Source organism: Lontra canadensis, unplaced genomic scaffold, assembly GCF_010015895.1.
Source record: "Lontra canadensis isolate GAN:19392208 unplaced genomic scaffold, GSC_riverotter_1.0 scaffold154, whole genome shotgun sequence".
In the NCBI taxonomy this organism is placed as follows: domain Eukaryota; kingdom Metazoa; phylum Chordata; class Mammalia; order Carnivora; family Mustelidae; genus Lontra; species Lontra canadensis.
In genome coordinates, this window is record NW_022631148.1 from 1781542 (window position 1) to 1796697 (window position 15156).

General features: G+C 38.2%; 1 protein-coding gene and 1 pseudogene across 1 annotated transcript; both read right to left on the minus strand.

Annotated features, from left to right (window-relative positions):
* Window positions 1–3451: 3451 nt before the first annotated feature.
* LOC116859386 (olfactory receptor 4C45-like) lies at window positions 3452–4393 on the minus strand. The gene has a single exon (XM_032844616.1). The coding sequence runs from the start codon at window positions 4391–4393 to the stop codon at window positions 3452–3454; it is 942 nt and encodes a 313-aa protein (XP_032700507.1).
* A 138-nt stretch (window positions 4394–4531) lies between these two features.
* LOC116859387 overlaps window positions 4532–15156 on the minus strand; it is a 70490-nt pseudogene continuing 59865 nt past the window's right edge.

Sequence of the window (15156 nt, forward strand, 5' to 3'; positions counted from 1 at the left end):
AAAGGGTTTCAAGAAGAAAATTCCAAAAATTAGAGAGAAATGTAAAAATTTTAATTTGTTGTTTCGTTATAGTAAGCCACTAGAACATGGGTTTGATAATGTGCAAAGCCTTTAGTGAGACAGGCTTAGATTTGAATTCTGGTTCAGGCAAATTTTTGCATATTGATCTCGAGCTATATTATCAGCCACTCCAGCCCACTGTTTTCTATTCGTGAAATGGGGATATCAGTATCCTTGGAGTTATTAGGCTTTGGTAAGAATTGAATAATAAAAAAAATGTAACTACAAAGTACTTTGCACCTAGTAAATACTCAAAACAACCTGTCACAATTACTGATAGTAGCGTTGTTTTATTGATGTTCACAGGATCCTGTGGGCATGTTCACCATTATGTTCAAAAAAGGAAATGTTTTAAACAGAGGTAGGTTCCTCAGTTTGAGACTTACATTAATGAAAAAAAATATGGACAGAAATTACTTCCTCCAGAACATATAAATGAGTGTGTAGCTCAGGACGTTGTTCATGTGCTCCAAAAACATTAGCTGTCTTCATCAGCATCATGATCATCATCATCCTTATTTTTAAAATCTTATTTAAATTCAATTAATTAACGTATAGTGTATCATCAGTTTCAAGTGTAGAGTTCAGTTATTCATCAGTTGCATATAACACCCAGTGCTCATTATGTCACACATTACATCACATAATTCCCATCACCCAGGGACTCCATCCCCTACCCCCTCCCCTACAGCAGCCCTCAGTTTCTTTCCTATAGTTAAGAGTGTCCAAGGGGGATGCCTCAGTGTCTCAGTCAGTTAAGCATCTGCCTTTGGCTTGGGTCATGATCTTGGGGTCCTGGGATTGAGTCCTGGATCGAATCCTGGATTGGGCTCAGTGGGGAGCCTGCTTCTCCCTCTGCCTGCCCCTCCCTCTGTTTGTGCTCAGTTTTTTGCTCTTTCTGACTTATAAATAAATAAAAAAGAGTCCCTTAAGGTTTGTCTCCCTCTCTGATTTTGTCTTATTTTATTTTTCCCTCCCTTCCTCTGTGATTCTCTGATTTGTTTCTTAAATTTTACATATGCGTGAAAGCATATGGTAATATTCTTTCTTTGATCGTCATCCTTATTTTTACATTATCCTATTTCATCACATCTTTCTTGGAAACTACAGAGATCTTCATAAGATAAGTTTGATATTTTAACCATACTGTTGCATATATTTATAAGATGGCCACTCACAGGAAATTATATCAAACACCTAAATTTTAGAATTTATATTGAAGTGTAATTGACATACAATGTTACATTAGTTTCAGGTGTTCAAAATAGTGATTCAACAGTTCTGTACATTATTCAGTGCTCACCAAGATAAGTGTAGTCACCCATCTGTCACCATACAACAGTATTATATTATTGATTATATTCCTTATGCTGTCCTTTTCACCCATTTGATGTATTTATTTTATAACAAAGTTTGTACCTTTTATTCCTCCTAACCTATTTCACCCTTCCCCCCACACCCACCACTGGCAACCACCACTTTGTCCTTACATAAGAGTCTGTTGGTTTGTTTTGGCAGAATATTTATTTTAAAAAGGCCTTCAGAGAGAGTAAGCTCCAACCAGATCTAAAATCCTGAGAACATGAGAAATGTCAGCATCACATGAAATTTAATCCCTGGTTATAAAATCACCCTCTGAAGACAAGTTTCTGAGCTCTTCCTCAGGAATCCCAAGCTCTGTACAGAGGTAGGTCTGTCGGTTTCTGGCACTGCAGTGGCTCTCCCCTTTCCTGCTTTGAGAGCAGCAGAAGGGGATCCAACATCAGTGAGAGCTTTTGAAGTAAGTTCTGCTCAGACACATCACAATTGCTCCAGCCAGCTCCCCCATTTGTTACTGCAGGGATGTTTAAGGGCATTTGTATCCCAGACTAGGGAGTTGGTGGGGGGCTAGCTTTAAGTGTCCAGAGATCTGCTCACAGGTCCCATTAGATTCCTTGCTGAGATAGTAACTCTCTGCTCTGCTGTCCTACTCATATCCAGATGCCTTTTATGACTTACTTTAAAGTGAAATGAAGCTGACACAGATGTTTGGTCCTCCTGTGATCATGGTTAGTGAATGATGGTTGGTAGTGGTGTTCTTGGGCTCTTCTTGTCAGCAACTGTTGTCCCTGGCTTACTTTCTGTGCTGGTGACATCTCTGAAGGCTGTAACCATGTCAGAGCAATTTCACTAGTTTTTAGTTGATTCATTTTTTCAATCTAAATCATTTAATTCCCACAACTTAAGAGAGTATGCACTGTTATTTCCATTGTACAGATTAAAACAATCAGTAGAGAGATGAAGCAAAATGCTTACATTAAAAGGTTAATTGATTCCAGAAAGAAGATGAGAAATCAAGCCTATTTGATCCAAAGCTCTTAATCTCTGACTTCAAAGCATCTGACTGTTTCTGAATCTCTCCTAGAATTTCATTATGTACCTGTTATGAATTCATTTCTGTAATCCAGATTTGTGGTCATTGTTGATCAGTTTGTGACACAGACTTGTTCCTACATCACTGGTAATTTCCTGCCCCTGCTGTTCAGACTCTGCCTTGTCCATGTCTAAAACACAATTTTAACATACAGATATTTTCTGCCTTAACTATACAGACTTAATCACTTCTATTTCTTTTGCATTAGTCAATTCTGCCTCTAACATTTCTGTAGACAATTGCATACTACAAGAAATGGAGGTGATGTAATTTTAAAAAAGTACCTCTGTGTACAAGTGTTCTTTTCATGGGCTTGTGGGAATTAAAGAGTTTTTATTACTGTGGTGCAGGAACATCTGTAAATCTCTAAAATTTAGGAAGATAAGAAAAAGCATATTTGGATGAAAGTACTTTTGAAGACTCCCTGGTGTTCTATATGTTTTTGCATATATGGTTTGAAATATATGCAAAATATTGTTTGAAATATTTGTTTGAAATAAAACTTGTTTGAAATAAAACTTGTTTGAAATAAAACTTCATTCTAGCTGTAGTGTGGTGTATAAAGAGTGCTCAGGAATATTGGTGCTTCCCTGTTTCATACCCACAATCAGGGCAACATTATGACTTCTGTGGTCCCTTGCTATTTGTCCTCATGAGTTCTCCTCCATTAAAAATACTAAAATTACATTTTATGACAGCATTGGTATAAAGATGACTATACTGCAAATTGGATTTGGATTACATTCATTTTCTCCTCCTACTTTAAAAGAAATTAACCATTTCCAGGGCTTCTAGAATTACTGTGGGCTCTAGGCACCATACTTACTTTGCTTTAATGGGTATGTTGATCCTGCCCACAATATATACACTTCTGAAGAAAAGTGATCCAGACAGGGTAATTGACTGTCCCACATTTAATTAACTAAGAAGGGTAACAAATCTCTCTAAATTTTCACTAGATATTTTTATGTAAATACTCTAATCCCAAGTTTCATTATCACCAATTTTCGTTATTTGCCCCCAGAGTTTCTTCATGACATTATTCACTTCTGCATTTCTGAGGGTGTAGATTAAAGGGTTCAGCATGGGAGTTACTATGGTGTAAAACACAGCCACAGCTTTGTCAGCAGGGAAGGAGGTCATGGGTCTCAGATACAGGAATGAACAAGGTACAAAGAATAAGATGACAACAGTGATATGAGAAGCACAGGTAGACAGGGCTTTGCGACATCCTTCAGAACTTTTAGTCTTCAGGGAGTGCAGGATGACAATGTAAGAAGCAACCAGCACAGAAAAAATGAGCAGATATAGTGACCCACTGTTGGCAGCAATCAGAGGCCCCAACGTGTGAGTGTCTGTACAGGCTAGCTCCAGGAGAGGTATTAAATCACACATAAAATGGTCAATGGCATTGGGGCCACAGAATGGCAACTGGACCATGAACAATACCTGGATCCCTCCATGCAAAAAGCCTAAAATCACAGCCATTCCTACCAAGAAAGAACAGACAGTTTGACTCATGTTGGTCATGTAATGCAAGGGCTTACAGATAGCTACATAGAGGTCATAGGCCATGACAGCTAATAGGATGATCTCTGCTCCAGCAAAGAAATGTTCAGCAAAGAGCTGAGTCATGCAGCCCTTGAAGGATATGGTGTTCTTGCCAGAGATCAAGTCAAAGATCATTCTGGGTGCTATGGAAGAAGAGTAGAAACCATCTATAATAGACAAGTAGGACAGAAAAAAGTACATGGGAGATCCCAGGGCTGGGCTGACGAAGATGGTGACAGAGATGAGGAGGTTACCTGCCATTGTGATCAAGTAGGTGATTAAAAACACAGCAAATAAGAATTTCTGCAGTTCTGGGTTCGGAGTCAGGCCCAGCAGAATGAATTCTTTTACATTGCTCATTGTTGCCATGGATTCAGCTTGGGTCATGAGCCTATGGTTCATCTGGAAAGATCACAGAATTTCTGAGTAGCATTTTGCAATCAACACTGAAATCTTCCATCACCTCTTCCATCACCATCCATTCAACTGTGAAATCTTCCATCATGACTAAAGAGGTGTGACTAAAGAGGAAGCCACACCTTCCACTTTCAACCACTAGGAGGTAAAAAAGAACGGAAAGACACTAAATTTCTCTTATTCATATAAACTGAATAGTGAGAGTACGTTACAAGCACCGGAAAAGGGTGCCTGGGTGGCTCAGTCAGGAGACTCAGGGGGAGTCTGCTTCTACCTCTGCTTCTCGCTGTTTATGCTTCTGCTCCTCCGTCTGTTGTGTGTGCTCTCTCTAATCAATCAGTCAGTCTTTAAATAAAAAGAATACTGCTCCAGAATTGATCTATAATCCTAGTCACATTTTACAAGTGGAATTAAATTAGTCATGAAGTTTCTTTAAATCTCCTATTGTTGAGACAGAAGTGTTATCTAAGATAATACCAGTTTTTCCTTTGACATAGTTTAATCAATTAAGATGAACTTGAAGTCTTCATTACTAATTAGTGGAAAAATTGAATATATATAAGAATTTATTCTTTGTTTGAATGATCTACGCATGGATTTTCCATAGTGAGTCCTTGTTACAAATGATCATAGGACATTTTATTCCTTCTCCCCCTCTTTTTCTCCTTTCCTTATCCCTGCTAAGGAATATAACAACATATTTTTCCTCAAAGGTTTCCAGACACAGAAGTCAGCATCAGGACCTTTCAGCTTCAATAAAGGTGAAGAAACTATCTTTTGTTTTCCAGAAAGCTATGTCTCTTTGTTTCTTCTCTATCCATGGCTGCTGCTTTAGGTGGGATCTAAGTGATTCATCATCCTTCATAGGTTTAATCCACAAATTCTGACTTCAGCGTGGCAACATGGAAGTCGTGACATGGGGAAACAATTTCAAACAAACACGTAGAAACGTACTGAGGCAATCCACTTCTACATACATCTTAACCACAGTGTTAGATGAGTGACGTTAGTAGTTCTCAACAACATCTTGTGTGGCAGCATTACAGATCACATTTTCTCCTGCTACTTTAATGTCATTGTGTTCAAATTCATTTTTAGAGAAAAAGATTACCTTCAGTTCACAGTATCTAGCTACAAAAACTACTTGGTGAAAATAATTTGGATAAATTAAGTTAATCTGCTTAAAATTTGTGGAAAAAGATTGAGTTATTACTGACCTGAATCTAGTTGGTTGTGGGTTCCACTGTTTTTGGATTGCACCCAGTCATGTTTTCTTCTCCTGAGGGCGTAGCACCACAGCTGCAAGTATACTCTGTCAACTAACAAGAGCATCACCGGAATTCTCTCTCAGACAACTCTCCAAGTCCTGGTCATTTTAGTTTACTTTGGTTCCATTATCATTCTGAACTTGCCCAGAAATGAGCTGTTTTATTTAGGAAACTTCAATACTCTAGGATTTAAATTCTACTCACTTTCATGGCCTCCTATGAAAATGTAGACACATCTTTAAAATATTTATTTTTCAGATCTCAGAAGTATATTTAATCCAAAGTAAAAATAATGGGAAAAGGAAAAACTTTAAGTCAGAAAAAGCTAGCATATGGAACCATAAAATATGTAAGTGCATCAGATCCACTTGATTGGGTAGATATAGATTTTTAAATCCTGCCAAATTTATGTTTCCCAAAGTCCATGAGCAGTGTAAAGAGAATTCTTTTTCATTCCTCCTTTTAGCCCCTTAAGCTTGGGTACAGTGTCTCACATATGAATCTTAAGCTTGTTGGTATATACTCTGCCTCTGTCGTTTAGTTAAATGTCCTATAATTTTTTCTTCATAGACTCTAGACAAATATTTAAATAGACTTTGGCAGAGTGCCTGCACTTTGGTAATGCACTGACCTCTCAAGTCCTCAGAGGATTAGTAATTGGTCCTGTCGGAATCTTTGCTGGAAGCCTCAGCCTCTGCTTTTCACTTACTCCCCCTTGGCACCCACAAACATCATTAGAGGCCAGTTGAGCTTTGGTGAAACATGTGTCTGTGGATATAGTTTTGGGTGAAATTTTGGTAAGAAAAGTAGGAAAGCTTCCTGATAGGGCTTTGCTGTTCTTTTTGACATTGTTGAGCCTGGCACAGGATAGGAGGCAGTTTTAGGTATAGGTCAGTGTTCAGAGAATGGGTATCTCTCTGAAAACGTGTCTGTTCTAAGTATACAGTTGTTCTGAGAATGGAAATGCCAGTTTTCAAGGTTATGGTCAATGTAACTCTGGGAGACTGACATTTTTATTAGTGGCTAACAATGGAGACTCAGATGGCAGAATTCTCAGCCAAGGAAGATTGGGTAATTTATGAGCCATAGATCCATCAACTTCTTCTGGTGTGAGTATCTCGATGACAAATCATCATGATGTGTTCATGGTAATATAGCTTTTCTCTCTATCCTGCAGGAAAGAATTATGGAGATGTACAGTAAAGAGTAATGCTTCTACATGGTAAGCATTGAGAAAATCACTCCAAGGCAAACATTTTCTATAAAGACATTCAGAGGTAGAGGATGGAAACAGTAAAGAAGGGGTGCTCCACTATAACTTCTCCCTAAGTTTCTGACATGTTGAAGAGCTGGATGAAATTTGTACAAAATCAGCTTGAAAAAAAATCAATGTTTATCTTTAAAGAAACTGATATACTCCTGAAATCCCATCCTGCACCACAAATGGAAAGAGTGCCTTCAGCACTGATTTCAGCACTTAATAATTTTGGTTGCTCGCAGTCTGTCCCTCTCCCTTGGTTTTTTTCTTTTTATTGTGGTAAATACACATAATATAAAACTTACTATTTTACCCAATTTCATTTTTTAATTTTTAAGATTTTATTATTTACTTTAGATAGAAAGAGTGAGAAAGAGAGCATGACCAAGGGCAGAGGGAGAGAGAGAAGCAGACTGCCTGCTGAACAGGGAGCAAGATGAGGGGCTTGATCCCTGGACCCCAGGATCATGACCTGAGCTGAAGGCAGACATGTAACCCACTGAGCCTCACAGGCACCTGTAACCATTTTCAACAGTACAGTTCAGTGTCATTAAGTACATTCACATTGTGTGCAAACATCACCACCAACCATCTCCAGAATTTTTCATCTTTTCATTTAAAAAATCCATATCTTTTAAACAATCACTGGTCATTTCTTCCTTACCCATCTTCAGAAAACACTGTTTGCTTTCTGGTTCTTTCGAGAGGGACTATATTAAATATTTCATATAAGTGGACTATTGCAGTGTTTCTTCTATGACTGGCTTATTTTGCTTAGAGTAATGCCCTCAAGTTTCATCCTTGTGGTCACAAATGACAGGGTTTCCTTCCTTTTTAAGGCTGAGAAGTATACCATGTCTGTATATATTCTATTGTTTCAAAGCTTTGTATCTGTTGATGGACTCTGAGGTTGTTTCCCCATCTAAGCTACTGTGAATAATGCTGAAATGAGCAATAGGAGTGCAAAGAATTCCCTGAGATCCTGATTTCAGTAGTTCCTCATAAAACCCAGGTGAGGGATTATTGGATCATATGGTATTTTATTTTAATTTTTTGAAGAACTTCCATCCTGTTTTGCATAGTGACTATATGAATTTACTTTCTTACCACCTTTGAACAAGGGTTCTTTTTCTCTGCATCCTTACTAATACTTGTTATGTTTTGTCTTTTTGATACTGGCCATTTTAACAGATAGAAAATGATCATCATTGTGATTTTGAATTGTATTTCCCTGATTATTAGTAATGTTGAGCATCTTTTCATTTGCCTGTTGGCCATTTATATATTTTCTTTGTGGGAATGTCTATTTGAGTCTGTTAGCTCATTTTTTTTTTTAAATTTTCAGCATAACAGTATTCATTGTTTTTGCACCACACCCAGTGCTCCATGCAATCCGTGCCCTCTCTAATAAACCACCACCTGGTTCCCCCAACCTCCCATCCCCACCCCTTCAAACCCCTCAGATTGTTTTTCAGAGTCCATAGTCTCTCATGGTTTACCTCCCCTTCCAATTTCCCCCAACTCCCTTCTCCTCTCTAACTCCCCTTGTCCTTGGGCTATCTTTGCTATTGAGTTTTATGAGTTTTTTGTCTATTTTGGATACTAACCCCATAGGAAACATATTGTTTGTGAATATTGTTTTCCCATTCTGTGGGAAATTGTTAATTGTTCCTTTGTTGTACAGAAGATTTTTTAGTCTGATATAGTCTCCTTTGTTTATTTTTGCTTCTGTTGTCTGTTCTTTTGGTGTCATATCCAAGAAATCATAGCTCATTCCAATGATGAATATTTTCTGCTCTGTTTTCTTCTAAAAGTTTTAGTTTCCAGCTTCCATTTTAAGTCCAGTTTGAGTTGATTTTGGTGAAGGTATAAGATAATGGTTCAATTCCATTCATTTGCCTGTGGATATCCAGTTTTCCCAGCACTTACTGAAAAAGTTATTCTTTTCCCATTGTGTATTCTTGGCACCCTTGTCAAAGATCAAGGGTGAGCTTATGTATATACATGGGCTTGTTTGTGGGTTCTCTGTTCTGTTGCATTGGTCTCTGTATTTTTCTTTATGCCAGTACCATACTATTTTATTTATTTTTTAATTTTTAAAATTAATTTTCAGCGTAACAGTATTCATTGTTTTTGCACCACACCCAGTGCTCCATGCAATCCATGTCCTCTCTAATACCCATCACCTGATTCCCCCAACCTCCCACCCCCTGCCCCTTCAAAACCCTCAGATTGTTTTTCAGAGTCCATAGTCTCTCATGGTTCACCTCCCCTTCCAATTTCCCCCAACTCCCTTCTCCTCTCTAACTCCCCTTGTCCTACAGACAAAAGGTTGATATCCAGGATCTATAAAGAACTCCTCAAACTCAACACACACAAAACAGACAATCATATCAAAAAATGGGCAGAAGATATGAACAGACACTTCTCCAATGAAGACATACAAATGGATATCAGACACATGAAAAAATGTCCATCATCACTAGCCATCAGGGAGATTCAAATGAAAACCACATTGAGATACCACCTTACACCACTTAGAATGGCCAAAATTAGCAAGACAGGAAACAACACGTGTTGGAGGGGATGTGGAGAAAGGGGAACCCTCTTACACTTGGTGGGAATGCAAGCTGGTGCAGCCACTTTGGAGAACAGTGTGGAGATTCCTCAAGAAATTAAAAATAGAGCTTCCCTATGACCCTGCCATTGCACTACTGGGTATTGACCCCAAAGATACAGATGTAGTGAAAAGAAGGGCCATCTGTACCCAAATGTTTATAGCAGTAATGGTCACGGTCGCCAAACTGTGGAAAGAACCAAGATGCCCTTGAACAGACGAATGGATAAGGAAGATGTGGTCCATATACACTCTGGAGTATTATGCCTCCATCAGAAAGGATGAATACCCAGCTTTTGTAGCAACATGGACGGGACTGGAAGAGATTATACTGAGTGAAATAAGTCAAGCAGAGAGAGTCAATTATCATATGGTTTCACTTATTTGTGGAGTACCATTCTATTTTAATTACTATAGTTTTGTAATATAGCTTGAAATCTGGAACTGTGATGCTTCTGGCTTTGCCCTTCTTTCTTATGATTGCTTTGGCTATGGGGGTCTATTGTGATTCCACATGAATTTTAAGATTCTTTCTTTTTTTTATACCTGATTTATTTCTTTAAGACAGAGTGAGTGTGAGCAAGTGGGGGGACGAGCAGAGCGAGAAGGAGAGATCTCAGGCAGTCTCCCCACTGATATAGCAGCCTGACTTGGGGCTAGATTTCATGACCTTGAGATCATGACCTGAGCTGAAACCAAGAGTTGGATGCTCAACTACTGAGCCACCTAGGGGACCCAAGATTGCTTTTTCATTTCTGTGAAAAATTCCACTGGGTTTTGATAGGTATCATAGTGACTCTAGATCACTTTGGATAGTTTGAACATTTTGACAATCTTGAATCTTGCAATCCATGAACACAGGGTGTCTTTCCATTTATTTGCCTTTTTTCGTTTTTATGTTTTTCATAAATGTTTGTCTTTTCCAGCTTACAAATCCTTAATTTTTAAAATTCAGTTTATTTCTAAGTATTTCAGTCTTTTTTTTTTTCAGTAACAGTATTTCTGGCCTTCTAAAGGAAGTTCAGAAGTTTTTTTTCCTTTTCAAAATTTTAGAAGAGTTTGAGAAGGTTTGATATTTCTTCTGCTTTAAATGTATTGTAGATTTCACCAGTGACTGTGGTCTTGGGCTTTCCTCTCTTGGGAGGCTTCTCCTCATGTATTTAACTTCCTTGCTCATTATTTGTCTGTTCAGATTATCTACTTCTTCATGCATCAGATTTGGTAGAATGTATGTTCCTGGGAACTTATCTATTTCTTCCAGGTTATTCAATTAATTAATGTATATTGGTAGTAGTTTCTTGTAATCTTTTTATTTCTCTGGTATGAGTTTTAATGTCCCCTCTTTCATATGTGACCTTTTCTCAGTCTAGCTGAAGTTTGTCGGTTTTTTTGTACTTTAAAAAACAGATTTTAGTTCCATCAATATTGTTCTATTGATTTCCTAGTCTCTATTCCCCTTTTCTCCTATAATCTTATTTATTCCTTCCTATTTTACCTTTGGAGTTAGTTGTCTTTCTCATTTCTTTAGGTTAGTTTACTCGAGATCTTTTTAAAGGTAGGTGATCATTGCTATACATTTTCCTCTTAGTATGGCTTTTGCTACATCGCATGGGTTTTGTTGTACAGTTTAAAATTTTGTTTGTTTTGTCATGTTTTTAATTCCCCTTTCGATTTCTTCTTTGACCCATAGGTTGCAGAATAATGTTTTATTTAATTTCCGAGTATTTGTGAATTTTCCAGTTTTCCTTCTGCTCTTGATTTTGTTTCACTTCCTTGTTTTCAGAAAATATACATTGTATGATTTGAATCTTAAGTTTTTCAGGACTTGTTTTGTGACCGAACATATAATCTATCCTGCATTATCTGCCATGTGCACTTGAGAAGAATGTATGTTCTACTGCTATTGGATGGACTGTTAGATCCATTTGGTTAATAATGTTCAAGTCCATTGGGTTCTTACTGATTTTCTGTCTATACGTTGTATTCATCATTGAAAGTGGAACATTGAAGTCTCTTAACACTACTGTGGTTTTGTCTCTTTCTGCCTTTATATCTATAAATGGTGCCCGTGGCAATGTGCAACAAGGCAGCATTAATTTTGGGATGAATCCTCTCTCATTTTTTAAAAGTCATTCATTTCTTATTGATCTTTATTTATCATAATAATAAATCTACTTTGAATACATAGTTGGGATTAAAATATGATTTTGCCTAAATACTTAGGCATTATGCCTTTCTTTGCAATATTTTATTGTCCAATTGGTTATATAATCTCTACACAGAGCTTTACAGAGAATTTTTCTATTGAATACATAAAGTCAGAGATTTTCTATAGGTTGTGACAAGTAATGCTGAATTGCAATGTCCCTTTGATAAATAACTTGCAAATACAGAAAGTTTTCTAATTGGAAGAGGCTTTAGTCATCATTTAATCAAATATTGACATGAAGGAGGACCATTAAAGATTACAAAAAACACAGGGAGCACAGTATAGTTAAACTCACATATTTTGACTTCAAGACCATCATCCTTTCTATAGTCCTATTTGTTCTTAAAAGATTAATAATGTTTTTTTTTTTATTCTTCTCATCTCTATGCACATGCATTATTAACCAAGATTACTCTATGGCTCCAGAGCTTCCTCATGGCATATTTCACCTCTGAGTTTCTGAGTGTGTAGATAAAAGGGTTTAACATGGGTGCTATCCTAGTATAAAAGACAGCCACTGCTTTGTCAACGAGAAAGATGATTATGGCTGAAGGTACACAAATATACAAGGTGCAAAGCATAGGACAACTACAGTAACGTGGGAAGCGCAGGTGGACAGAGCCTTATGCTGTCCTTCAGTACTGTGAGTTCTTAGGGAGTAAAGGATGAGGACATAGGAGGTGAGAAGAATAGAAAAAATGAGCAGACATATCAGCCCACTGTTGGCAGCAACAAAAAGTCCAAAGATGTGAGTGTTAGTGTAAGAGAGTTTTAGTAGAGGGAAAAGGTCACAGATGAAATGGTCAATAACATTGGGGCCACAGAAGGGCAACCAGACTATAAAAAGAATCTGAATCAGAGCATGAAAAAATCCTCCAGCCTAGGCCACGGCCACCAGGTGGCCACACATTTGCCTGCTCATGGCGATCCTGTAGTGTAGGGTCTTGCAGATGGCCAGGTAGTGGTCATAGGCAATCACTGTGAGCAGGATGATCTCCACTCCTCCAAAGAAGTGCTCTGCAAAGAGCTAGTCATGCAACCACTGTCTCCTTCAGATAGTTTTCTTTTCCGTGAGTAAGTCAAATATCATTCTGGGAGCCATGGTAGAAGAGCAGCAGCTGTCTACAAATGACAAGAAAGACAGAAAGACTGGGAGGAGTCAAGATGGCAGAGAAGTAGCAGGTAGCAGATCAGCTTGATAGCTTATCAAACCATTCTGAACACCTACAAATCCAACAGGAGATCGAAGAATAGAAGAGCAACAATTCTAGAAATAGAAAATTGGCCACTTTCTGAAAGGTAGGACCGGTGGAGAAGTGAATCCAAAGCGATGGGAAAATAGACTGTGGTTGGAGGGGCTCACTCCCTGCAAGCGGCGGAGCAAGAGAGCACAAAATCAGGACCTTTTAAAAGTATGCTCCACTGAGGGACATCGCTCCAGTGGCTAAACCAGGGTGAAGGCCACATGGGTCCCACAGGGTCACAGAAGGATCGGGGGTGTCTGAGTTTCGCAGAGCTCACAGGTATTAGAGCAGGGAAGCTGGATACAGAGACAGAGGTGAGGAGTGAGCTCTCAACTCAGGGTTACCTTAAACCATAATCTGTGGCACAGTCCCCTGCTCTGAGAGTGGGGTCCCCACAAAATCCGGGGAAACCCTCCCCCCCCCCGGAAGAGCACAGGGATCTGCAGGGTTTGGAGACTCCAGGCAGAGGTGTGTGCCAGAGACAGATACGCTTGGTCACAAGCTGGGTGAGCTTGGAGTGCAGCCATAGACCAGGGATACGGGAGTGATTGAGCGCTTTTCTCTGAGGGTGCACTGAGGAGCTCTCGGCTCCTCTGGGCCAGAGATTGGGAGGCTGCCATTTTCATTCCTGTCCTCCAGAACTCTACAGAAAGTGTTCAGGGAACAAAAGCTCCCAAAAGTGAACCCAAACAGATTACTTAGTCTGGACCCTGGTAAGGGCCGTGCAATTCCACCCAGGCAGACACTTGAGAATCACTACAAAACGCCCTTCCCCTAGAAGATCAACAAGAAAGCAGGCCAAGACCAAGTTCACTTACCAAGGAGAACAGCGGAATTCCAGAGGAGGAGAAAGCAAAGCATGGAATTCATGGCTTTCTCCCCATGAATCTTTAGTCTTGCCAAGTTAATTAATTTTTTTAATTTAATTTGTTTTATTCTGCTAATTTTTTTTAACTCTTACCCTTTCCTCTTTTAACGTTTTTTTAGCTAGTTTATGTTAACAATACCTTTCATAAAAAACCTTTTTGAACCTTCATTATTATAGTCATATTTTATCCTTCATTGTATCTAACTTTATTTTTTGTATACACATAGGGTTTTTTTCTTCTAAAAAATTTGGGGTACAACTTCATCTAATAGATCAAAATACCACCCTAAATCTAGCACTGGGCTTGCTCTAGTCTCCAGCCTGAGCAAATTCTCTCCACTTTCATTTTCTTTATTCTCCCATCCAACCTACCTTATCAACTACTTTTTTAGAAATTAAAAATTTTTTTTCATCTTTATAGTCATATTCCATCCCTTCATTGTCTTTACCCTTATATATGCTTTTCATTCTTTAAAATTTTGAGAGGTAGTTTCTTCTAAGATATCAAAATACTCCCCAAATTAAGTGGGTGACCCTGTTCTAGTCACCAGTCTAATATATATATATATATATTTTTTTTTTTCTTTTTTATATTTTTTCCTTATTTGTTTTCTTTAAAAAAAATTTTTTTGAGCTTTTTACCCCCTTTCTCCCCGCCATGATTTGGGGTCTCTTCTGATTTGGTTAAAGCACATTTTCCTGGGGTCTTTGCCACCATTTTAGTATTTTATTTGCTCCTTCATATATTCTTATCTGGATGAAATGACAAGGCGGATAAACTTACCAAAAAAAAAAAAAAAAGAGGCAGAACTGAAGGCTAGGGACCTAATCAATATGGACATTGGTAATATGTCAGATCTAGAGTTCAGAATGCCGATTCTCAAGGTTCTAGTCGGGCTCGAAAAAGGCACTGAAGATATTAGAGAAACCCTGTCCAGAGAAATAAAAGCTCTTTCTGGAGAAATAAAAGAACTAAAATCTAACCAAGTTGAAATAAAAAAAAAAAGCTATTAATGAGGTGCAATAAAAAATGGAGGCTCTTACTGCTAGGATAAATGAGGCAGAAGAAAGAATTAGTGATATAGAAGACCAAATGACAGAGAATAAGGAAGTTGAGCAAAAGAGAGACAAACAACTACTGGACCACAAGGGGGAGAATTCAAGAGATGAGTGATACCATAAGATGAAACAACATTAGAATAATTGGGATTCCAGAAGAAGAGAGAGGGGAGCAGAAGGTATATTGGAGCA